The sequence below is a fragment of the Acinonyx jubatus genome, chromosome A2, assembly GCF_027475565.1.
Source record: "Acinonyx jubatus isolate Ajub_Pintada_27869175 chromosome A2, VMU_Ajub_asm_v1.0, whole genome shotgun sequence".
Classification (NCBI taxonomy): domain Eukaryota; kingdom Metazoa; phylum Chordata; class Mammalia; order Carnivora; family Felidae; genus Acinonyx; species Acinonyx jubatus.
Window position 1 is genome coordinate 53,829,629 of NC_069383.1, and position 27,116 is coordinate 53,856,744.

The 27,116-nt window shown below is 40.6% G+C and overlaps 1 protein-coding gene across 4 annotated transcripts in view; it reads left to right on the top strand.

Annotated features, from left to right (window-relative positions):
• Positions 1 to 27,116, top strand: part of RAPGEF5 (Rap guanine nucleotide exchange factor 5) — a 224,282-nt gene that overhangs the window by 91,224 nt on the left and 105,942 nt on the right. For 2 of the 4 annotated variants that reach the window (XM_027075113.2, XM_027075114.2), the window contains exon 8: positions 18,775 to 18,848. In XM_027075113.2, coding sequence (XP_026930914.2) covers positions 18,775 to 18,848 — 74 coding nt within the window. Of the gene's footprint in view, positions 1 to 18,774; positions 18,849 to 21,604; positions 21,929 to 27,116 lie in introns of those variants that run through there. The other 2 variants (XM_053218311.1, XM_053218312.1) reach the window with 1 other exon arrangement.

Sequence of the window (27,116 nt, forward strand, 5' to 3'; positions counted from 1 at the left end):
GTCTCCATCTCACCAGTCCAAATAACCCATTTTTATCTTGTACTATTTCATTAGCCAGTGTCCTCCAGTATAAGGCTGACTAATGTTGTTGGTAGTTGGCATTCTTATTTTATCCCTGACTTTATTTTAAAGTTTATTTTTATTTATTTATTTTTTGAGACAGAGAGTGCAAACAGAAGAGGGGCAGAGAAATAAGGAGACAGAATCCTAAGCAGGCTCCGCACCATCAGCACAGAGTCTGATGTAGGGCTCGAACTCATGAACGTGAGATCATGAGCTGAGCCAAAGTCAAGAGTCAGACATTTAACCGACTGAGCCACCCAGGCGCCCTTTTCCCTGACTTTAACTGAATATAATATTTTTTACTTAGAAAAGTAACATGAGTGAACGAGATTGTTTTAGAGAAAAGCAAAGATGTTTCTCTCGTACACCTCAAACAAATTTGGTAAGCAGTCTTGGGACAGAAATAACCAACAAGTTGTATATTAAAATATTCAAAGAATCCAAATATGAAAGTAGTAGAGATACTTACCTGTTTCACTCTATACTCTCTCTTCTTGAGTTGGCACTGACTGTAGATGAAAAATAACAATGACAAGATATAAGAGAGGCTGTCCTAGGTGTTGCATTCATTCATGCCTTTTGCAGATTCTAATTTGACACCTACTGTAGGCCAGGTACAGTGTAAGATGTGAGGATACAATAGCAAAGATAAATATGGCCCCTGCTGTTATTAAATTACAACATGTTTCATAAATGAAAACCATTAATGAGTCACTCACTGTTTGAAAAAGAAAAACTTATTACTGTGTAGTTAGGAGGTGAAAAAATGCAGAGACACTAAGCATAGCCTTAATTAAAATAGAGTTCCAGCTGCAGAATGGTACTTTCTGTGTATGCTTGATGTTGTTTTCTAAAACTATTTTGAGGGCTTCTTTTTTTAAGGAAGAAGAAAAAAGAAGTTGGTATATATCTAACAAAAATATTAAAATGATAGTTGACACATCTGGGGCAAGACAGAAGGAATTGATTACCCTAATATATATCTTATGTCTTGCAGTAAAAGTGTTAATTAGGGCTCAGGTGGTCATACCAGATTTATGTCTCATTGGCAAGGGCTATTAAAACAAGAATTCGTATAAAGCAAAAGTTTTTGATTTCAGCAAACTGTACAAACAGAAATAAAAGTAACAGCCAATCAATAGATTATATGAATGATTCAAGACTCTAGCTTAGTAAAAAATACATTTTGTTGTAATTTTCTAAAAGGGCATTAGGATGTGCCTTTAAACAGTTTTCTCCAAATGCTAACCTTAGCAAGCGTGAATTGCATTTTAAGGCTTCAGGAGATTTATAAGAATTAGCCCAGATATCCTTGCACTTTTTGTTCAATTGCTTCTTCTGCTGCTAATGTTAGCTAATTAGAGTCTTGGGAGATATGTTTTTTCCCTTTTCTAGGAATCCACAGCCAAAGCACTTTTAGCTCTCATTATCTTTAGATCATAGGAAATTGTGCCATGGTGGGCTTCTATTTCTGGAAAGCCAGAAATACCATATTGGTAAATCTCCTTGGCAGTTGTTATATTTTACTCTGTCTACTTAGTGCATCACTAGTTAAGTGCTTTAAAACTAAGTATCTAGGATATTAAAGTTAGGAAAAGAAAGAAAGGGGTTCTAGGCTCTGTTTATGCCATTGACTGTCACTGTGACCTTAGCAAAGTGATTGCAGTTTGTATCATGAAGAGATTGGCATACAATCTGATAACCTTTAGAGATTCCTTTCAGCTCTAATATTTAATTTAGCGATAAATAATCTTTTTATTAATGACCTTAGTTATCCTTAATGGAGTCACAACCTTGGAAATATTTTATTTGGGACTCTTAGGTGCAGGTGCTAAAAAACAGACTGAAAACCACAAAGGGAATGTATTGGTTTAGAGGATCTATAGAGTTAATTGCAGAAAGGGAGAAGGTCTTTCCTGGTAGTCCCAACCAAAGTCCTGGTGGGGACCTTGTTGGAAGAATGACATGGCTGTCTCTGGAGCAGGAGAAGCATGGCAGGGGTGGCTGGAGAGGTCAGGACACCCCCACCCAAGACACATGGACTGAGGCTAGGATACATGTGGCCCCTCAGAGAAAATCAGCAGTAGCAGGAGTGGTTGGTAAGCAAGCCCAACATGGACTCACCACAGGAGGCATTGTTTGTGTTGCATCTCAGTCTCAAGGTTTAGAGAGGAAATGATGTGCTTGGGATCACTTAGGCTGGAAAGCCTGCAGTCAGAATGCAGTCAGAAAAACCCAAGTTTTTCAACAATCAGTCTCTAGGTTTTCCAGCTACACTATGCCCCCTTCCTCGTTAGTAATTTTCTGGATTATGAGAGTAAAGATGTGATTTGTGAAAAGATATTCCCATTTTCCATGTTTGTTCCTGGAATGGAAAAGACACGATTAAAAGCTCATACACTTTCCAAGTAGCAGATAGCATTTTTTATTGTCTCTTTCCAGGATAAATCAGCCAGGGATTCACGTTGAGGTGTTATTTGTGTACCGAGATAGTGTATGATTTCTTTGGGAGAGTAAAATATATATAACATAAAATAGGATAAAATAGCTACACTCTATTGTGTTTAATTTTAGCTTTTTAATAAACATTTTTAATAGGCTTTAATAGAATTAAATGAAAGGGAAGCCAGTGTTTTACATTGAAGTTAAATTGTCTCACCTAGCCTTCTTGGATCCTCATGTTTGTTTTATCATCTTTGGATACTATATTCAAGCTTAATTAGGCATTTGAATAGGTGTGTGATTTCAACAACTTGCTTACTATTATTCTCGCCTTGCAATGAACTCTGTGCAGAACGCATTCAAGCGGGCAACCCCTGGGTCAGGTAATCAGGTCAGACGGGTTGAAGGTCTTTTTATCACTCTGGTAATCTGGTTCAATTGCCAACTTTGAAGATCTACTGTTAGTAACAATCACTGGTCATCAGCCATACTTAGTAGGAAATTTTAGCAGTTTTAAGCCTCCTTCTTAAGAGTATGTCTGTAAAACTGGAGGAAATGAAATGTTGACAGGAAGCTCTGATGTGAGGTTTGAGGTCTACTACAGTTGAAAAGACATATTCTCCTTCAGGGCCGAAGCATTACAAAGACTAGATAGTCCTGTTGCTTTGTCACGAGAAGTGAAATAGATTGATTATTTTTTATCAGTAGAGAATAAGGCTTTTCCTTTGGCACATTTAGAAGAAAAACAGTAACCATGAAACCTATGGAATGGCTCTGACTCTTATGGTCCTCTAAATTTTCACTTTGCATTGTTAGTTGACAGATGTCTTCTTTTAATAGAGAACCTTGTTTGACTTGACCCTTTCCCTTTTATAAACACATAGCTCATATATAAGAGAACGTACGATAAAATGGGACTTTAGAGTAGATGTTAATAATAAAGTCAGGGGCCAGCAAAGACCACTTCACATCCTAGTACACAGTTCTTGCTGTGTCAGACTCTTTCTGCCTTTCTGGTTTTCTGTGATATTTTATGTTGAAAATTGAAACCTTCTATCTCTAGTGATCTTCTCTTACTTGTTTTTTCATCTCATCTCTGAGTGCTCTGATAATGAATGTTTGAGCTAAAAAGGACTAGAATGACAGAAGTCTGTTGCCTATATTTTAAGTAATTAAGATATTCTTAGTTTTTACTGATAGTTTCAACCGCTGAAGTTTTCTTAAGTTTTCCATAGCCTGTCCTCTAAGGATGCACCTTGTTCTCCATGTGGAGATCTCCATGTGGAGATTTCCACATGGTTTGGTTTTTTGTCCTTTTCTTCTTTGCCACCTCTTGGATGCTATGCCGGCCAGTGGCCATCGCTCTCATTTGCGGTCAGCACAGACCTACACTGACTGTCTTGTAACCCCACTGAATGTGGTGTTCAGCATTTGTCAACCAAGAGGAAAGAAGCAGTATGTGTTTTCCCCTAAAATAGTCAACACAACATTGTGGTCTTCCTGATTGATTGATGATGTAGGATGTTTTCCCTGGAAGAGAGTGCTTTGCCTAACACCATACTGATTGTTGAAGCTTGTAAAATCTCTCTCCTCCTTTGGTGCTATAATAACTCCTTGTTCTAACATTTCCAGACACTGTTCTTCTGTCCCTGCTTGCTGACAGGTTTTGTGTGTTCACATCCCATCTCCACTAGTGCATGATGTTATCAGAGATCAATTCAGTGGTTGACAGGTTATATATTCCTTTTTTTTTTTAAAGACATAAAACCATAATAAGAATCTTAATACGGTAATTATCAATGCACTGTAAAGTTAAAGGATCTTTGAAAATGTAAAACTCTTGCAATCATGAAAATAATAGCATTGGTAAAACCCAGGACCAATTGAAAATGCTTGCAGCAGATGCTTTGTAAATTTTTCTAACTCTCCCACTGGGATACAAAGAAAATTGCCTTTAAAAAAAAAATCCCGTGACACTGTCTTTTGTAATTAGAGCTATTAAGTCGAAATGATAAATAACCATTCGATGGCGTACTATAAAAGAAAATAGCCCTTTGCCCTGATTTCTCCTTGAATAGCAAGAGATCTGAGAGTATTGAGTATTGTTTAGAATGTAGGAAAGCAAACAAGCGGATTTTCTTTTTCATCCTTCAACATGGTTGTGTCCATTAGGATAGTAAGTGAAACTGGTTTGCCAAGGAGGTGAATGATTAAAACCACAACAGAGTGTGCCCCAGAATGCTAGGTTTTCGTTTTCAAAACAAAGTGCTGTGGGTCACTTCAGTGACGGTATGTAATGCTTATTATAAGGCTCCATAGACAAAGGTAATTATCTCTGAATGGGCGCTTGTCTCTGGTTTAGAGATCAGACACTGGGAAGGAGAACCAACGGAGCACTGATGGCCCCTGTCCCCCAAAATGTGAGGGCTCACAGACCAGGCTGTTGTTTCCTGGGGTCCAGGACAACGATTCTATGTCATTCAGATTTTTACCTGTTAGTGCCTATGTTTTATAAATGTTGCCAAACCTCCCTGAGGTTTGGAGCAGAGAGATGGGTGGAAGGCAGGAGAGAGGCTCTCAAGGAAGAATCAAGTTTTCTATTTGAGTGCCGGAAAACGGCTCCTAGCACTGCAGCTCCTGGGAGCATTATTTTCTGTGAGGAAACTAGATGAGTATAATGAGTGTACCCTGTGCATAAATTCAATATTAGTTCTACACCCAAGGTCAAATGAAAGTTAATGACCATTTGCACACCAGAGATCTGAAACCCACATTTTACTCCTTTCTCATAATGGCAGAAAAGGAGAGCAATTTATATTTAAATTGATTTAAATTTCAAAGCATAAACACAGAGGTCTCCCTGGTACTCTTTCCTTGTCAGTGCAACTTCCTGGCAGGGCTCGACTTTTGTAAAAAATTGAGCCCCATCCCATTGCAGTTCCCTAGTGTGGACAGTTGTTTTGTTTTCTGTGGCACTACCCTCTTCCCACTCTGCTGGGTTGGTGACGCCAAATCAGAAGCCCGCAGCGCAATCAGGGCCACTTTCTTTAATGATTTGGGTTTTGCATTTGTTGAGCTAATTAGCTGATTGAGGCAACTAATGGGTGTCTTTAATCCACTGTTGACTGGGCACCTTCTCCCCGAAGCCTGCCAGCTTCTTTGTTCTCAGGCGTCTGGGGAGTGGGAGCTGCTTCCCAGATGAACATATGATATATGCCACCCAGTGTCTGGAGGCCAGCCTGGGAGGCTGATTTGCTAATTACCAAGTGCCCTAAAAGGCCACGCATCCGCTTAAAGCCCTGTGGCTGACCAATCCTCTGTGTACGAATGAAGGTTTACATTTGAAGGGTGCCCGGGTGAGAGCGGGAAGGAGGATTGATCTGTAATCCATTTTCAGAATTTATAATTCTGTGATTGCTTCTGTGTATACGCCTCAAGGCACAAAATAAAAGCAATCTGTAGATGTTTTAAAATATGAAATATTGGAAGATTTGAGGAAATATTTAAAGAAGATGATTAGATAATTAAAAGGAACTCTGTATTAATGGTTAAAATCATCTCTCTTGTGAACCAAAAATATTCCTTAGAAAGAAGAATCCTTGCCATATGCTGTTTTTATAAAGTCAAGAAGTTCTACAGTCTGGTATACACACCTTCCTTCTGAAATCCAGCAGTCCTAGGCATATAATTAGGAAATTTGACCCCCATGCTGTCTTGTGTTCTTTCACTCTGGTAAGTCAACTGGCTTCTCTCAGCCTTAGTTTCCATATTTGGTAAAAGGCTTGGTTGATGCCCAAAGTGCCATGCCAAGGCTGCGGGTCATGTCCTAAGTACCAAGTACTAGGCAGCTTTACTTCTAATTATACGCTGATATCTATTCAATAAGAATATGGGGATGACCACTTTTTATCATTTAATTTGCTTTCTAAGCTTTTTGATTCATTGCCTTTTTCCTCATTGAAAATCTGCAGAAGGCCCTTTCCTCCCCACTGCCCTCCCCTTCAGGGGACATTTTCTAACTCTCATTTGTATTGACAAGTGAGAGCTATCAAGGGAAATCTTTGTCTTGGCCACATGACCCAGCTATTGTCCAGCATTCGTCACATTAAAAGTCTAATTGTATAAACAGCCATGAAAATGGAGCTGTTCTCAGTAAAACTGCAATGACATGAACACAGTGTGTGTGAGTATAAGTAAATAATGCTCCATAGTACATACACAAAGCAAGCAATTTGATTTAGCTGAATTCTACCAGAATGAGTAATGCTGTTGTAATAAAAGTGAAATTTGCTTCAGATACTACTCTTTCCATTTATGCAACACACACATGAATACTTAACATTTGAGAATTTCTATATCAGACCGTGGTTCCAACTATTTGCCTTTTTCAGATAGGTTATAAAAATACTGCATTTTATTGCCGCATACAGTGATTGAGAGCTGTTTTTGGAATGAGATGGGTGATAGAAATGTTGACCCCAGAGTCAATGAAGTCTTGTATTGTACAAGCTCAGCTTCAACAGTACATTTTGACAGTGTTTTTATTTGGAGATGGGGAAACAGAGAATGGATAAATACTTTTAGAAATAACCTTGGGTTTCTTTCCAAAAGCAAAATTCCTCCCTGACTAAAGGGAATTTTGTTTTTCTAAAGCAGTGGTTCTCAAATTTAATTTACATAGCAGTTAATTTGTAGCACTTACAATCCCTGCCCTGCTCCTCACTGCCCCCCCTACACTCAAGTTAAGCTTGATTGCAGGCCCCGGTATCTGAATTTCTAACCAGCCTTCACTTCTAGGTGATTTAGATGCCACACTTTGACAGACACTCTCCAAAGTCTTTGTGATCTGCTGTCTCAGAGAGTGAGCTGGTGTTCTATGAAGGGTGTTGGTCTAATGATCCAAGCATGGCAGAGACCATCAAACTGTTGTTTATATTTTGGCTACTAACTCATTTACTGGACAACTGCCTAACTTTTCAGTGTTTCTCTGCCTGACTGGAGATTTTGTCTCGGGGATGATAACAGAATTATAACACTCTCATGTCATTGGCAGTAAAAGCTTTATAAACGAAGTGAATTTTTACCAAGGTTTGTTTGCTGGGCAGACACAGGAATAAGTGAACATTCTCACTAAAGTTTTACTTACTAAATTCACCAGAAAGACATTTGAGGTGGGGGTGGGTGGGGGTGGGTGGGTAGTTGGCACTGTTTATAGGGGAAGTGAATTTAACCCTGGCCCCAAACAAGTGCTCCTGAACCAAAGCCATATCCTTGTAAATTGTGGGCTGATCCCAAGTCAGTAGAACCAATGAGTTTGTCTGGTTCCCCTTTTGCTAAAAAATGGCTGCCTTCTATCTACTGAAAATGCAAACATTTAGTAAAAGCAAAGCATTCACTTTAAGACTTATTAAAATCAGGGGCGCCTGGGTGGCGCAGTCGGTTAAGCGTCCGACTTCAGCCAGGTCACGATCTCGCGGTCCGTGAGTTCGAGCCCCGCGTCAGGCTCTGGGCTGATGGCTCGAAGCCTGGAGCCTGTTTCCGATTCTGTGTCTCCCTCTCTCTCTGCCCCCTCCCCCATTCATGCTCTGTCTCTCTCTGTCCCAAAAATAAATAAACGTTGAAAAAAAAAATTTAAAAAAAAAAGACTTATTAAAATCAATGGGGGAAGTTTGCACCTTATCATCCAATTGCTTTCTGGTAGAAAAATGATTGTGGGAAATGTGAGGTTGAGGTCACTTGGTATCTATCCTTGGGAACAGATGGTAGTTTTTAGGAGTGTTGCCTGTAAAACTTTGCTCTACTTTTGAGAGAGAGCAAAGCATGACAGATGCCATCATCATCTCAGTTTTATGTATTCTTATTTTCTTCATATTTATTTTTAGCCTTGTTTTTGTATGTTTAAAAGGCCTATTTGTATATTATAGTTCCAAAGGTGAAGCTAGGTGCAGGTGATTTTCCTCTCCAAAGGGGCCTTGTACAGTAAATACAAATTTGTCACATATTAGCAATAAAACCAACTTCCCCACCCTTCAGATAGGGTTCTTAAGGGGAGTTTGGAGATTATCAATAAGCCCTGGCTGAGAGCCTCTCGTGCTGACAGTGTAGGGGTAGGGGAGCATTATCTCAACAGCCTGGGTTCCCCATGGGGTGCTGTGTGTACGTTATCTGGTCAGGGAAGGGGCAGATTCCATTACTGGGCTTCATGGTGCTCAAGCAACACATCTGGGCTGTAGGCTTGGACAGTGGACCGCTCGGACCCTCTGGTTCTCTTAGACCCATCCCTGAAACTAACTATGGACATGGAATTCACACTTAGCATTTGTACCTAAGTCCAAGTGACTGAATTTACTTCCTTTTGTGGGTAACATTAAGCCTACATGAATTCACTAATTTCAGGGTTAGTCATAAAACCAGATGGACAGTTTCGTCCAAAGATCACATCTATTTAGGTGGTTCAGGTCCCTTCAAGGACATTTTCATGGGACCTGCTCAAGTACAGTTTTTTGTTACCTTGGTATTTCAAGAAGAAAGACAAATAAAACAACTAATAGTTTTATCAGTTTTATCTGAAAACTCAAGATACATATACTTCTATTTGAGAAGAAATGTAGTTCAGTGCCTTTGGCATGAATGCGAAAGATAGTTTGGGTGCTGTATCAAAACCTTTTTTTCCCACATGTATTTTGTCTTGGTTTTGTTAGCTGATAATCTTAGGAGATTATTTTGTGAGCCATTAAAGTCCTTATATTGATACTCAAAAGTGCTCATTAACAGATTCTCAGAATTATTCTTCATACTGAAATGTAGGTAGGGAATGCTGTGTTCTTTATTCTTGACAACAGCTCTTTGGTCCTCAACAAGCTGCTACCTACTGCCAGAAAGTAATATCTTAGCTATTTTTGATTTGAACTCTTTCTGTGATAAATGGTCTGTTCAGGATATTGCTCCTGCCTGGGCTGAGTTTAAAATACCCCCTTTTGGATCACTTAGTCCCTGGCATGGGAGGGTCTTTGGATCCCCACGGTACTCCTGGGCTTCTCTGGTCTCCGCAGAGGTGCCCGTGACCGTCAGGGGCCCATATCAGCTAGGTTATGGTCTCTGGGCCTTTCTGGTTGTCTTGCCCTATATTACCTCTTACAAGGGCTGTAAACTCCAGTGTTGACTGCTGCAAACTCCATCTAGCCTATGGCCCTTTATAAAATAGGCTCCATTGCAGGCCTCTGTCCCCAGGGCATATAAAACTTGTGAGACCTTGCAGATTTCCTATCCTGGGGAAGAGGAACAACTCAGGAGTGATAAGCTCCATACCTCATCTACCCCTTGTCTGCCCTCAGCTTTACTGTGCTCACTGCTGAATCCACTGTGAGCGTGCTGACCCCCACGTGGGGCTGGTGGCGGACTGTGATACAGTCTCCCTCCCCTGTGTGCTAAGTCTCAATCTTTGTGTAAACCTGCACTCCTGTTTTTGGTGTCCCCTCAACCATCTATCTGGCCTCACCTTCTGAGAGTCCAAGCCCAGCCAGGGAAGAGGAGGCCCATAGCTCTTACCTTTCATCTCTGCTGCCATCTGTAGACATCTGGTCTACCATCTTTAGTGCCCTGTCCCCCAAACCCAACAGTCCACTTGCAGTATCCTGGGAATAGCCTTGAGCTTTCCTAGCCCATTACTTCCTGACAGCTCCTTGAGGGGGACAAGCCTGTGGCTTATCTGGCTCAGGAGAGAGGGATTTGAGATTTGAACGTTCAGAGTTGGTTTTTGATGTGCAAAGGAAGGTAACATTTCTTTGTAAATTTTGCCCTTTCAAGGCAAAATCCTAACTTGGATGTCAGAATACAAATACTAATGACTTTGTTTCTATGTTCCTTATCTTGCACTCTACCCCAATAGTGGGTGGGTCTGATGAGAAGAAAGGCCCCATCCATGGATGAAAATGCAAAAGGAAAAAAGCACATTACCATGTTGGAGTATAAGGTAGCTACCCTTGATCAAGCACTTTACGTCCATCCTTTCTTCCACATACCCAGCCTATAGGGTGGTGATTGTTAACATCTCTCTTCTTCAAGTAATGAACTTGAAGTTTGGTGAATTGATATAACTTGACAAAGGTCATGTGCTAGAAGGACTGTAGGAATGGTGCCGTATTTTTCCCCAAATGTGTAATAATAGGAAGTTTCTTTAAATTCTAGCAGGATGGATTAGATGAGAGTTATGGAAAATTTCACAACTTTCCTTGGCCTCCTCTTGAGCTGCCCGCCCTCCATCGATTGCTATATTGATTGAACTATTTGGTGTCTTCGCTTGTATTTGCAAACACAAGGACTCTTAGGGAATTCTTGGTGGTTCCTCTGTATGTTTTACAATTTCCCTGTAATGTCAATGAGAAGATTTAGCAGTAGCATTACTGACAATTCAGGAATTAAAAAAAAAGCTTATGAGCATCATATGAGTGGCAGAAAACTTTTACGTTATTTTTAAAAAGTAGATTGCTGGTCTACCATAAAACCTTAGTTAAGTGTCCATGTAGATACAACCTGTTGTGTTTTCTTTTTTTTACAATCCTAGAGGCAGATTTGTATAGCCAGGAAAAGCCAAATCCAGAGACTCAGTTTCAGTTCTAGATTAGCCACTTGACTTAGTGGCTTCCAGAGGCTCATTTTCTTACTCTACAAAATGGAGCACATGCCTCTGGGGCTTGTTAGGGATGGGGGGGGGGCAGTTAAAGGAGATGCCATAAAGCATGTAGCTTCACATCGGCACATAGTTAGACTCAGAAATTACTTTTCTTTTATTCCCTGAGATCAATCTTTTAGAATTTTAATTCCTGAGAGAGATACAGAGTAAAAAAGTGCACTAGGGTCTTTTTAAATGAATAATCATCTTGTATCAGCTCAGTACCACCTCTGCTCATACCTTTACCATATGATTATAGCAGATTGGCCTGAACCTGTCCTGTCACCAGATCATATCCTTGTAAGGCACTTAAAAAATGAAAGCTCTTCTGTCTCTGAAGGTAAACACTGAAGAAAAATGGTAGCTAAGGTTAACTCGATTTTTTTAAATTGAGGTTTTATTTTAATTGGATCGTGTATAAGGCATCTTTGCATTGAAAGGAAACTTGTTTTTTTCTGATATGTTTCCTCAAAAGAAGGGCAACCATAGAGCTTACTGGGCTCAAGTACTGATTAGTTCTTTATTACTCTGGCCAACGGAGCAAGTATTTATGATCTAATTAAGATTTGATACAGGATGCACTTTGCTCTTTTGACATTATCATTTTTCTCTGTTGAATAACTTTTCCATTGACTGGACATGTATTAAATGGTATTCAAAAGAAAACACTATAAAAACCTATTACAAAGTGGGGGAGAGGAAATTTGAAGAGTCTAGGCTACACGACAAAGGCACAAGAATTGAAGGGGGATCCTCTCTGCCTGAGGGGAGGATAAATCATGCAGGCAGCTGGGCAGCAGGGAAGCAGTCCAGACCTGGTCGCTCTGTGGCATGAGCTGCCTCTAGCAAAGTGTGCAGAGCTTGGAGCATCAGATGGGGAAAATGGCAGTTTTTCAGCTACCTCTCATTTTAGCCTCCTCACTGTGGATTTATTATGTTGCCTGACTGCTGTGCATTTCCAGAATATCAACACACCTATATTCACATGTTAGTAAAAGCAATACCTTTCTTTTGTGCAGCAAACAATTTATTATCTTCTCTTCTATAAAAGCAGGGTTTAGGAAGCATGGTGAGAGTTGAAGGAGAGGGGTATGTATGTAGGAGCACTTAGCAATGAGTAAGTCATTATGGCCCTAACTTTTACAGACTGAACTCCTGGTAGGAAATTCAAGTCAATTTTCATTAGACTGTTTACTGTAAGCCTCCTGTGTTGTTTTCAGTCTCACTCCTTTTCAGTTCATTTTGGACAGTTTAAGTCTTCATGGTGGATTGGAGCAGGTAGAGAGTCAGACCTGGGTACTTGATCTCCTCCACCGACTTCCTGTGTGATTCTGGGCCAGCTGTTGAGCATCAGAGGCTTCAGCCTGAATGGTTCACGGAGTGAGGATCACATGTGTCAAAGCTGTCCAAACGGCACAGCCCCATGCTAAGCCCCACTGCACCAGGAATTCCAGGGATGGGGCCCTGGAGTCTGACTTGGTACTCAGGCCCCTGTGTGACTCTCCTGTTCTCTGAGTGGGGAGAGGCAGGAGTCTGAAGGGATCGGGGGCTGTTGTGATCGGACTCACCAAGTCTGTGGAGGAGAGAACGAACTGTAAAAGAGGCTGCTGGGAGGCTGTGCAGTGACCCGGGAGAGAGGTGGTGCAGTCCTGAGCTCTGATCCTGACGGAGAGGAAGGAAGGTGGAGACATTTCAGAGGTGGAAGTGACAAGGTTTAGTGAGAGACTGATGTGAGGGCAGAGGGGAGGGAAGAACAGGAAGACACCTGGTGGTGACATAAACTAAAATACTGCAAGAGGAGGCTTGTGAAATCTAGTGGACACGATGCTGGTGATTTCAGACCTTCGTGTCCTCGCACCTTGGGGACAGAAGCGGTACCACCACGCTATCATAGCTGCTTGTACATAGCAGGTGCACAATGGTCTGCAAAATGGAAACGTTAGAGTGTAACTGGAGATGTGGGCTGGGACTCTGAGGAGAGGGCAGAGATGGAGACACAGATTTGGAAATAACCTGTATAACCATGAAAACTGAAACCAGAGGAACAGATAAGATCACTGAGGAGAGAGGCAGAGAGAGAAAAGAGAGCCTGCGGGAAACTTGCATTTTTAGAGGATTCAAGGATGATAATGACCAGCAAAGAGTTTTCAAACAACAGTCTCAAGTTCAGTTCACAGGCTAAACCAGTGGGGGCTGAGAAAAGGCATTTGGGACAGAGATGTTGTAGGCATTGGTCAGCTTTCAAAGAGAAGTTGAAAGGGCACACTGGATGGGCCAGATGATAATACTCTACAACAAATCTTGATGGTGAATACAGAGCAGTAGTTTTCAAATTTTAACACGAAAAAAAAAAGTGATGAAGTGAAGGCTGCAACAGCTTTTTCCCCTTACTTTTTAAAAAATAGAAAAGATTTGAGCATTTTGAAGCATTTGTGATTATATATTGGTAACCAAAAATAAATAGACTCTATCAGCATTTCTCACCGCCAGCTCGTTTCCATGCCAGCTCCGAGGGAATGCAGTACTTGCTGAATGTGGATGGAGTGTTGTTGAGGGGCCTCCTAAAATAAATATTATGGCCCCTCTCCAGGAATGGTACAAAAAATAGTTGGTTATTTAGATAATGAGGAGCTGGGTTCTGCCTCCCATGGCCTGGAAGCACCTCAGTGTTTTCCTAACATTTTAAAGTCCACAACCCATTGAACACACAAAACAGCCCCACCTGGTACACATCTCATCGCATTTGTGAACAGTACCTGACGTTACTGGTTGCGATGCATCTTGACGTTTACATTTTTTTTCCTGTTCTAGTTTATTCTGTTCTGTTTCGTTAGAAAAGAAAAAAGAGAAAAAAGAAATACTGGCGAGGACCCCCATGAATGGACTTGTTGACGTGCAGTTTGACCAGCACGGTACCATTGCATCCTTGACAGACACAGGCTGGCACCACTGTAGAAACATCCCTTATCCCGGGAGGGCTGGCACAGGTTACTTCACCTTATGTATAAGATGGCGATGACTTTCCCTGTCCATGTCTTCAGGATGTATGAACCTCAAATGAGAGACCCGTTAGGAAATCTTCCTCCATAAAAAAATGCTCCGAAGGTGAAAGATGGTATTATTGCCCCAACTTTAGTTGTTGGCAAAATACTCAGCGAATTACTTCTCTTGACTGTGTTTGGTGATTTCTCACATTGGGACATGAAATGTTAAATTTCTGTGTGTGGTGACATTTTTGGACGGTGTGTAAATTAAAAAAAAAATGGTTTGTAAAGAACACTCTCAAGTATAGTCACCTAGCACATCGCGATCCTTGCGTTTAATTGGTGCTAGTGTGGCTCTTTCTTACCTTTGCAAAATTGATTAGAAATTAAATAAGCATTGTTGTGAAAGGACGTCTGTCTTCTTTGTGTTTAAATAATAATATTAGTAGAGTTATTAAGAAAGTTGTCTTAGCAACCATCCTAGTAAGTCATGAGAGAAAACCTGTTCTCCTGAAGGTAACAAGGAAGTGATATTAAGGCAAGCCCTGAAATCTTGAAGGCTGTCTGCAGTAGTCCATCTGGAATGACTCTTGGCTAACTTACAAATAGGTGCATTTAAACTAAGTACTCTTATATGAATTGGTGCTTAGTAATCCACATATATACTTAGCACATAAAACATGTGGATTTTCATGTTTACTATTGAAAATATATGCTTTAGATCTTGTGCTTGTGACTTTTGTTGTGTAAGTTATTTCAAAGGCCTTTTCTTGCTTTCAGACTCTGGGTTGAGAGATAAGGAGATGGTTTGTGTTGGCAGAGAGTGAGGCTCCCAGCCTCCCTCGGTCCCAGAAGCTGTCATTCCTGTGTACGTGTTCCACTGGAGGGAAATGTCCCAGAATCAATATTTGTGTAGGAAATTTTCCCCAACCTACTCTTACTCCGACCAGATAAAAGAAAAATACAGCTGAAAAAATCTAAATAACTGCTTCCTCCTCTTTCTATCACATGAGCCACACCACTAGGAGGCGTGAAGAGAAAAGTTGTCTTTGTATGTATTCCCTGACATGTTCGATCTTCATGTTCAAGGATGCCTAGAAGACTCCTTTTTAGGTGACTAACTGTATTTCATATGGGACGCTTCCCAGGGTGATGATAAATCCTCCGAAGTCCAGAATAAATACACTTTTCTTCCCAAATGGCGTATATGAACTACTGGCTGAAATATATTCTTGGAATCATACTTTTTCAGTGCTTCCAAGAAAATAATGTTATTTATGTGTTGGAAAAGGCCACACTCTTCCTTGTCATCAAGATACTGAAGATAAGAGTCTACCAGAACTTTGAGAGTCTCCATGGTGCACACTGAGATGGATTGCTGAATTACCTTGCCAAGTCCCTGAATTTCCTTGTATTTGTGATTCTTGCTCTGTGAATCGAGCTGTATTGCTGCACAACTAATTTTGAGGTTTTCAAAGATGTGATGAGAAATGGAGTATTGTTGTGTGGGAATAAGCTAGAAATACAGGACTGAATCTTTATCCCAATTATGCTTTGATGCTAATCCCCTCTCCTTTGTTTCTATGTATATGTACTAAGAATCATGCCTAAATCTTAAAAAATAGTGTTAGCCCTCAGTTCTGAAATTGTTTTTCATTGTCCTGCGTGTCAGTGTGCAATAATAAATGCCTAGACACCAGAATATTGTTTTAAAAACAAAAACATGAATTTAGAAGGCAAAATATTCAAAAATTTAATTTTCTTCATTTGTATCAAAACAAACTTCATGGGGCACCTGGGTGGCTCAGTCGGTTGTGTGTCTGACTTCAGTTCAGGTCATGGGTTCGAGCTCTGCATCCAGCTCTGTGCTGACAGCTCGAAGTCTGGCACCTGCTTCAGATTCTGTATCTCCCTCTCTCTCTGTCCCTGCCCTGCTCATGATCTCTCTCTCTTTCCCTCTCTCTCAAAAATAAATAAATAAACTTTTAAAAATTAAAAACTAAAACTTCAAAGAGCAAATGTTGAAATTAAAGTGTAAATCAAGTGCCAAGGTATGGTTCACACTTCATGTAGATGCACTTGTCCCATGTTAGTTGCCCTCAAGAAGAATTATTCCCCATTACAGGTAAAGACTTCCCTTGTTTCAATTAGTTGAGTAAAAGGCAAATAGAAGTAAAAACTTCCATAGCCATTGCATTTTTAAGTGGAATTTACAATGTTACTCTGTATTTTTCCCTTGGCATTCTCACCTCTAGTTTTTCAGAGAAAACATAAGAGTTTTTCTTTTGTCTTCACTTTCTTCATAATTGGGCAGCAGTAGCAATAGGGGAGCCCCTTGGAACAAGCACAAATGGAACTTTTTGCTGGAAAGAGAAGAAAAGCTTCTGTCCACTTCCGCTGTTGCTGCTTTGCCCCTAGATGCTCAGTGATAGGCGTTAGGCTAGTTATTCATGGAGTTTAATACAAGAATTTCCCTCCCCTCTTTTTTCGTAAATAGTTATGAAAGAAGTAGTTCATGTAAGTAGGCATAGTCAAGCCGTGCCATTGGGGGCATGGGGAGGGAACTGTTCATCCAGTTAGTTTTTACAGAGCTCATATGGTGTGCACAGCATTTTATGTGCTCTCTGTGGTAAGCACCTCACAGTAGGCAGAAAAGGCATACAAAAGCAAAGGGAATATGAAACGGTACTTTAAAAACTATAGAGCGGAAAGCACAGTATTTGGTACTCAAAACCATGCAAAGTGAACCCATAAGTACAGTGCATGACCTCACTGTCAGTAAGGTCAGTAATATTTTTGCCCTGCTTTTGATGGAGAGTGCAAAAGAATAAATGGCACAGAAGATAGGAATAACTTATTCTACTTAGGAGTTATCCTTGATTGCTTCTTCTCCTCATCTCTCTCCTCCATCAACCATATTCAGTTCATTGGCAAGTGGTGTCCATTTTGTCTAAAAAGTCAGCTCACATCCTCCATGTTTCTGCAGCTCATTGCCACCTCCCCCGTCTGAGCCATTGTCATTTCTAGTCACGATGTCGGCAGTTGGGAGCACCTGGGTGTCTCAGTTGGTTAAGTGTCCGACGTTGGCTCAGATCATAATTTTACTGTTTGTGGGTTTGAGCCTTGCATCCGGCTCTACACTGACAGAGCTTGGAATCCTCTCTCCCTCTCTCTCTGCCCCTACCCTGCTCGTGCTCTAGCTATCAAATAAATACATAAACTTAAAAAAAAAAGATATTAACAAGAGTCACCTAAGTGACTCCCTATTTCCTCTCTCGCTTCTGTTAAGTCTGTTCTCCACAAAGAAGTCAAAAAGAACTTTGGAAAATACACATCAAATCATACAATTCTAATTTAAAATTCCATTGTGCTTTCCCATGTTCTTAGGCTAAAATCTGGATTCACGCTGGGCTGTGCTTTCCCTGGGTTTGTCTCTTATCACTCTCACCTGCCATGGGTGGCTCCATCTGAACCTTAAGGTCTCCCCCCAAGTGTCACTTCTTCCGGGAACTGCCATCCCTGCCTCCCTCCCTCAAGTGTGACCTCTCCCTGTCGGTTTTCTGTCATTGCCCCATTTCTCATGATCTCTAATGCCATCTTACTATTTTTACTGTTATCGTTACCATTATCATTATTGTTATTGTTAGTTGTAGTAGTAGTTGTTGTTGTTCATTGTCTCTCTTCCCAGCCAGGATGTGTACTTCATGAAGTCAGGGTTTATTGGCCTTGCTCGCAGGAGTAGCCTCAGTACCAGGCACACAGTCACCACTCAGGAAATATTTTTAGGGTGAAAGCGCCAACTGTACAAAGAGCAAAATAATCAAGTCGGTCTGCCTGGATCAGGGTTGTATTGAATGTCAGTGTGAAGTTGCAGGTTAGGAGGAAGCTAGAGAATTCAAGGAATACCTTCAATGACAAACAGGGAATTTATACTTGATAAGATAAGCGATAATATAGACCAAAGCATGGTACTTGTTATATTTTTTGAGACTGATTATTTTAGCAATTGTGCCCCAGCTGGATTGTATGAAGGAGAGGGTGGAATCAAGAGCTTTGTGTTAGGAGGTTGTTGCCTGAGTGCAGAAGGGGTGATAAGGACTTGGATAGGGAGATGCTGGGAAGATACAGGAGCAGAGGTAGATTCAAGACTCCCCAGTTTGGAATTTTGTGGTAACAATGCACTGAGCGGTCTAAATATACAATTATGCTTTCTTTATTATATGACTGTAAACTACCAGCCAAGAAACCCACATTGTTTCAAAAAAGTAGTGTTCTCGGATCAACTTGGTAGAAGCCTTCAACTACACCCTAAATCCCGTTAGAATGAAGCACAGTACTGACATGCTGGTCAGGTTTAGGTGAAGAACCTACGAGAGCAAACTGTTCCACTGCCGTTGATTTAATAAACAAGAAAATGTACATGAGAAGTGCCCGACGCAATTAAAGTTCCATCCAAATAATTAAAAATAGCACTGATATTTACATTTTGTGAATCTCCCTAACATTGTTTTTTCTTGCCAAATTGCCATCTGAAAGGAAATTATCTAAAACTGCTTTCTTATGATGCTACATTGTTTTTAACATTCCTTTTCTTTTCTTTTTCTTTGCTTAAAGCAATTGAACAAGATGAAGACAATGGTGACAAACACGTAATTGTGGCAGAAGCTGAAGGTGTTCCAGATTCTCAGGTACGTTACCCTTGTCGTCTGCGTTGACAGTTGTGAGATAACGCAGGGGTTTGCAAATGATACAGGTTTGACCTTCTGTGTTCTGTAAATAGTGATACTACTGAGAACAAAGTGCTTGCTTTTGATAAAGAGGCATTTCTCAAGAAGGGCCCTAAATTGTTAATGATACTTATAATTTGACTCATGAGGGAGGGAAAGACAGGCAGACATACTCCACTTCCCATAGAAAGCAAGGAAAGTAAGTGAAGGAGCAGGAGAGATCACCTTAGAGCACACCACCCCCTGGAGATGGCGGAGAAGAATCTGCGAGCCGGCAGCGTCGACCGCCAGGGCTTGGCCAGACAGAGGAGTGTGACGCCTCACCTGCCAAATTTTCTGTGCCAACGCCCAGCATCTAACGCAAGGAATAAAGACCTGAGCCACCCTAGTGCTCTCAACTGCTAACTTGATGTAAATCAGAACATTTGAAGATTCTTGGCTTGGTTGACCCATTGCACTTCACCTTCTAAGTTCTGTATCTGTTGATTGTAGTCAGAATAATTACATTAATGGGGCACCTGGGTGGCTCAGTTGGTTAAGTGTCTGACTTCAGCTCATGTCATGATCTCAGGGTCCGTGAGTTCGAGCCCCACATCAGGCTTGGTGCTGACCGCTCAGAGCCTGGAGCCTGCTTCAGATTCTGTGTCTCCCTCTCTCTCTGCCCCTCCCCCACTCACGTGCTTGCTCTCTCTCAAAAATGAGTAAAACATTAAAAAAATTTTTTTTCAATATATGAAATTTATTGTCAAATTGGTTTCCATACAACACCCAGTGCTCATCCCAAAAGGTGCCCTCCTCAATACCCATCACCCACCCTCCCCTCCCTCCCACCCCCATCAACCCTCAGTTTGTTCTCAGTTTTTAAGAGTTTCTTATGCTTTGGCTCTCTCCCACTCCAACCTCTCTCTCTTTTTTTTTTTTTTTCCTTCCCCTCCCCCTTGGGTTCCTGTTAAGTTTCTCAGGACCCACATAAGAGTGAAACCATATGGTATCTGTCTTTCTCTGTATGGCTTATTTCACTTAGCATCACACTCTCCAGTTCCATCCACGTTGCTACAAAGGGCCATATTTCATTCTTTCTCATTGCCACGTAGTACTCCATTGTGTATATAAATCACCATTTCTTTATCCATTCATCCGTTGATGGACATTTAGGCTCTTTCCATAATTTGGCTATTGTTGAGAGTGCTGCTATAAACATTGGGGTACAAGTGCCCCTATGCATCAGTACTCCTGTATCCCTTGGGTAAATTCCTAGCAGTGCTATTGCTGGGTCATAGGATAGGTCTATCTTTAATTTTTTGAGGAACCTCCACACTGTTTTCCAGAGTGGCTGCACCCATTTGCATTCCCATAGAAAAAAAAAAATAATTACGTTAGCCTTTTCAGTCAAGATGGCACAGGCTGTACTGTGTCAGTAAGTTTATATAGGGAATTGTTTGGAATTGTTTTGATGTGGTCATACTGAAAATGCTGCAGTCCTCAAGTTCATACCGAAATTGCATTTCAGGCTTTCAAGAAACCTGGTCAGGGATTCCCCAACTTAGTGTATCCTACACTTCCTCAAAGGTTTCTTAAATCATTAAATTACTAGTGGGACAGATATTTATAAACATAAACTGTTACTCATTTTTTTGTTTTTGAACTCACTCTGTGGGCAAAGGTCTGTTTTAATGCAATTTTATTTCTTTGTCTCAAGAGGATACGCAGACCTGGCTTTTTGGGATTTTGTGATTTTCTTCTCCAACAGTGTTGTAACTACGCATCTGCAGGGTGGTCAGAGGAATGAAATCATGAAACCAAAAGAAACCAGTGAATTGATGATTAGATCAGGAACAGATTCTGTTTAGTTTGAAAGGCAAAGGTTAAGTTCCCTGGAGGCATGATGCTGGGTGTTACAGGCCAGGGCCACAGAGGAAGGAAGGCAGCTGTCACCTCATCTGATGTGTCTAAGAAAGTCTGACCTGCCACCACCGTACAAGCACCAGTTTTCAGTTCGATTGTGCGGGTCCATCTTTCCAAATGCTCTGAGTAGCATCCTCAGTAGTTCAAGTCAGGTAGGGTGAGCTCAAAGAAAACTTTGAGAATTTAACCATCAAACACCGAGGCAGAGTTAGAAATAAATGTATGTGTGTGCACATGTGTGCCGTTGACACCAAAATTTATTAATTTGGTGTTTATGTACATATAATGGATTGAGCATCTATGTGCCATGCTCTGTGCTATTTCACCGTATTGCAGTCTTCCCGCCAGAGCATATTTTAAGCAAGTTAAGTAGAAATTGTTTTCCGACTCCCTCCCCATCTGTGACAAAATATGCCACTATGGGAAAATGCCCTCACGCTGTTGAAAACTTTGGGTATGTAAAGGGTTAAGATGGCAAGACTGGGTCTTGTATACAGCTTTCCCACCTGCCATAAAACTCTAGTTCTCTCCTCATGTGTTAGCTCCTTTCCTCCTTTTCTCACTAAAAATATCTTTCCTGCTCCCACTTTAATGCAGTGACGTGTGGGTGGAGTGAAGGGAGCACGTAGACTCCGGTTTGCTTCCCAGCCCTTCTTCCTAGCCTGTGCTTTTACACAAGTTCTTTAGCGGCTAAACCTGTGGGCTGCTGCAGGGTATAGCATCAGCATTGTTGTCACCATAGTGTCCCTGCATGCAGAGTCCCTGCAAGTGACCGGCACGCTTGATTTTCGCCTCTGTAAAGCAGAGATACTATAAAGTTGTCTTGAGGTTGAAATGATACCGCACAGAAAATGCCTGGAATCCTGGCACATCAGAGTTTCTCCACACATGGGAGGTGTGGAGTGCAGCCTCTGGGGCCAGACCCCTGGGTTCTCCTCTGGGCTCTGCCGCTGTAACCTTGGGCAGGTTATTCTCCTCTCCTGGGCGAGAGAGTCCTGTACTGAAATAGCATTGAGAGTTCACTCGTGCAGCAATGTGGATGCTGTAAACACTCTCCTACGCTCTTTGTTTTCTCCGCTCCACAGTGAACCCTATGAAGTAGGGAATGTATTGACCACCACTTCACAGATGAGCTGGTAAGTGGCAGGGCCAGGAATCAGACCAAGACAGTCTGGCTCTGACATCCTGGCTTTCCATGCCTATACTAAACCGCCTTTCTAACATCTGTAAAATGGGGATGATTGCTGAGTTGAAGATTAGATGAATATATGTGAGACAGAGTGGCGCATGGCACATAGTAAGTACTCAAACAAGTGAGCCTCTATGAGTTGTTACCATTATCATCGTCTATCACATTGCTCTCTGGTTTGAATATTTAAGGTATCTGACATGGTTGGGTTGCAGTATTAGTCTCTCTCTATATATGCTATCTTCACACACATACATACACATAGAGAAACAATCTAAACTCTTGATTCTTTATCACTCTTTATTTTTTTATACAATTTTTTTTTAATGTTTATTCACTTTTGAGAGATAGAGATAGAGCATGAGCGGGGAAGGGGCAGAGAGAGAGGGAGATGCAGAATCTGAAGCAGTCTCCAGGCTCTGAGCTGTCAGCACAGAGCCCGACGCGGGGCTCGAATTCATGAACCGTGAGATCCTGACCTGAGCCGCAGTCGGGTGCTCAACCGACTGAGCCACCCAGGTGCCCCTCTTTATCACTCTTTATTTTTTTTTTGTAATTTTATTTTAACGTTTATTTATTTTTGAGACAGAGAGAGACAGAGCATGAATGGGGGAGGGTCAGAGAGAGAGGGAGACACAGAATCTGAAACAGGCTCCAGGCTCTGAGCAGTCAGCACAGAGCCCGACGTGGGGCTCGAACTCACATACCGCAGGATCGTGACCTGAGCCGAAGTCGGACGCTTAACTGACTGAGCCACCCAGGCGCCCCTCTTTATCACTCTTTATACAGGACTAAAGGATTAAAGAATTTTTATCAAAATGTATAGAATTTTTGCCAGGTTCTAGTTTCTGGCTCTTAATGAGATCTTCAATGAGTAATTTATAATGTATTGAACTTTGGAAATTCTTGCTTTGCTTCAGGTCGCCATTGACCCCTGGATTCAGGAATTATTTTTGTTGTCTCCTCTCTTCCATTTGTATCAATCATCTTAATATTAAGTGATGGTAACTGTTAATTATGTACAGTAATTGCCAAATATTTGATGATTAATTTTCCAATAGCCAAAATGTGACTTCTTTTTAATATACTGAAGAAAGCTGTTATTTAAGGCTGCGATAGCTATTATAGAAAACAGATGACCACTGAAAATCCTTTATGCTGAAATTTATTAGAATTTGCCTTTTTTTCTTCTTTGTTATTTGTCTGCTTTGCTGCCCAGCTTAGCACTATGGTCAGTAATGTTTACAAACTGGAGCTTTAATTTCAGGTCAAAACAAGACAAAATATTGGTGTCCTTCCGACTCTAGTCTGAAAATTCAAGGAATCAAGTATATGAAATCAATGAATCTTTGACTTCATCAGCTATGTAAATGTATGACAATGTAGTTTTTAATTTTATCAGAAGAGATTATGTCAATATAACAGATTAAGAAAATTTAAAAAAAAATTTTAATGTTTATTTTTGAGAGAGAGAGTGTGTGCATGCTCCCGAGTGTGAGTGGGGGAGGGACGGAGAAAGAGGGAGACACAGAATCTCAAGCAGGCTCCAGGCTCTGAGCTGTCAGCACAGAGCCCAACAGAGGGCTCAAACTCATAAGCCGTGAGATCATGACCTGAGTCAAAGTGGGGCACCCAACCGACTGAGCCACCCAGGTGCCCCTGAAAATATTTGAGGGAAATAATAGTTATTAAGTCCATATAATAAGGTTTCTGCCTCCTTCCCTACTCGCACTATGTTCTGGCAGGATGTAGTTTCATATAGTGTTTGTATAGGATGGGTCTGTCCAATCAAAAAGTGTTTTTTTAACACATGTAATTGCAGAAAAGAGGAGGACCAGAGAAATGAACCTCTCTGAACTTGGTGTATCACCTGTACAGTAACCAAGAGTTACTGAATCATTTCTGAGGCTCTGTGATGCCCCAGCATGGGGTCTCAGGCCTGTGCTAGTGATGCCCTGGGCATTTGTAAACCTGCCTCACAGTTTCTATTCCATGCACTTTTCACTGTGGATGCAGCTTGGCCCTTTCCCAAAGGAAAGGGTGTGTTTTTATATTATCAAAAGACAAATTTTGGGGGGTGCCTGGATGGCTCAGTCAGTTAAGCATCTGCCTTCAGCCCAGGTCATGATCTCATGGTTTAGGGGTTCCAGCCCGCATCAGGCTCTATGCTGACAGCTCAGAACCTTGAGCCAGCTTCGGGTTCTGTGTCTCCCTCTCTCTCTGCCCCTCCCCCACTTGATCTCTCTCTCCCTCCCTCTCTCTCTCTCTCTCTCTCTCATAAATAAACATTAAAAAAAAAAAAAAGATAGGGGCACCTGGGTGGCTTAGTCAGTTAAGCATCTGGCTCTTGGTTTCAGCTCAGGTCATGATCTCATGGTTTGAGGATTCGAGCCCCACCTCGGGCTCTGAGTTGGCAGTGTGAGGCTTGCTTGGGATTCTCTCCCTCTCTCTCTGCCTCTCCCTGCTTGCTTGCTCTGTCTCTCTTTCAAAATAAATAAATACACTTTTTTAAAAAAGATAGATTTTTCTATCCCAACAAAGAAGAAATTTTCATAGTTTTCTTTCTCTCTCTGAATTTAAGAAATGAATACCTGCTGCCCTACAAAATAAAATACCATTATTATTAATTTGTAAATTTGTTATTTATTAGGATATTTAATATATCCTTATATAATAAATACTATAATTAGTTAATTACTATATAATATATTCTATTATATATTGCATATTATGTTACAGTATTAATATATATTTATTATATTTTATTTGTTATTAATCTTATATTATTATTATTACTATTATTATTTAGTGTGAATTGTCTTCTGAATTTTCCTGGAAAGGATTCTTTTTTATTTTTTTATTTTTTTAACGTTTATTTATTATTCAGAGACAGAGAGACACAGAGCGTGAGCAGGAGAGGGGTAGAGAGAGGGAAGACACAGAACCTGAAGTTCTGAGCTGTCAGCACAGAGCCTAATGCGGGGCTCGAACTCACGAACTGTGAGATCATGACCTGAGCTGAAGTCAGTCGCCCAACCAACTGAGCTACCTAGGCGCCCGAAGGATTCTTAATATTTGTTGTTTAGGAAATAGATACGTACAGTTGAGTCATGTACTATATTGTCCCAACCCATCAGTGTTTTATCATTTGAGTTTTCTGTTTAAAGTAGCAAAAAAAAATTATTTTATGAATTTCTGTGTGACATTTAATTGTTAAAGAGATGACCCTATTATGTAGTAATGAATAAGTATTTATCCAAACACCTTGAATTCATATTAAGTAGTATTCTGGCGTTGCAAAAGTGCTTACTTGAAAAGTGGACTCTTTGATCCTGGTTTTCCTTCTCTTTTGCATGATGTTTGATCTCAGTGTTTTAGAGTAAGTAATTTTTAAAGTCAAGATAATGCAGATGATGTTTTCATACGTAACCTGTGCTCTTTCACCTTTTGTCATGTGGGTTATTCATGTATTATCTTTGTAACCTTTCCTGATAGAATCCTGTCCAAGCTTCATTTTACCACTGAAAGAAGGGACCTAACATTTTTAGGACTCCATTTGCAAAGGAAACAGACTTTAATTTACATTCATAACATTTCTCTCCTCAAATACTGAAAATCATATGAATAGCTTTAATTATACATTACAGAGATTTTTTTTTCAAAGCAGACCTTGAAATAAGACTTTTAAATAACTCTTCTGACGGTTACAGATTAATCTTTTTTTTTTCTGCTTTAGCAATGTTAGGTAAACTGTTTATAATTAATTTCATATAGACAAATTAAGTAGTTCAAGAATGTGAAAGTCTAGATCAAGGGCTGTTACTTATCTTGCTTCTCCTGCCATAACAAAGCTCCCAAAATATATTAATAAATTCATGGGGTTTTTTGAGTTAAATTACTAAATTACAGAGCTGTGAAAGAGAGCCCCAGAGAACATCTGGCATAGTGTGGTACTTCCCAAGAAGACTACCTTAGAAACTATCTAGAATATATGGGCATCCCTCAGAGCTGCAAGTTCTCCAGGGAATGAAGAAGCATTCATAACCTTCCTTGAAAGCCTTTTTTGACAGTTATGGAAGCACTGTTGTAGAATTGATGATTTTACGAAAATGTACCTAGAAATTATGCAGAAAGCAGAAAATCAAGACATCAATATTCCTTTTTTAATTATGTTTTAATTATAAATATGAAATAATTAAGTTGCTTAGGAACCCATTTTCTTAAGTAACAGCATTTTGTGTTTAAAATACATGATTTCTGCACCCAAGTATCTGGCTCTAATAAAAATGTATTTCCTCATTAAGGGCACCTGGGTGGCTCAGTTGGTGAAGTGTCTGGCTCTTGATTTTGGCTAATGTCATGATCTTATGGTTCATGGGCTCAAGCCCCACATTGGGCTCTGTGCTGGCAGCTCGAAGCCTACTTGGGATTCACTCTCTCCCTCTTTCTCTGCCCTTCCCCTGCTGTCACACACACTCTCTCTCAAAATGAATAAATAAACATTTTTAAAAAGGTAAAAAAAAAAAAAAAGGGGCGCCTGGGTGGCTCAGTCGGTTAAGCGTCTGACTTTGGCTCAGGTCACGATCTCGCGGTATGTGAGTTCAAGCCCCGAATCAGGCTCTGGGCTGATGGCTCAGAGCCTGGAGCCTGTTTCCGATTCTGTGTCTCCCTCTCTCTCTGCCCCTCCCCTGTTCATGCTCTGTCTCTCTCTGTCCCAAAAATAAGTAAAGCGTTGAAAAAAAAAATTTTTTTTTAAATTAAAAAAAATAAATAAATAAATGTTAAAAAAATTTTTTAATTAAAAAAGTAAAAAAAATGAGATTTACTTATTAAAGAAAAGTCTGTATTTAGAATCCTATGCATATGATAAAAAATGTTCAGAGTTGCTTAAAAACTCATGTTCCCAAGAACCCCAAGAAATAGTCAAGGTCTCTAAGTTTTCTCTACACGGTTCCACCCTGATGTTATCAGTCATTTAAAAAACATATATGAGACCCACAGACAAAGGAAAGACTCTTCAAATCAGAGCACATGGGAGCTTAGCCCAGTTAACTTTGGCACCTGTGTTGGTAAGAAGAAGTAACAGGTTCAGTCCTGTGTGTCTATTTAGTCCCAAGACATTTTCCTCTTGTGTA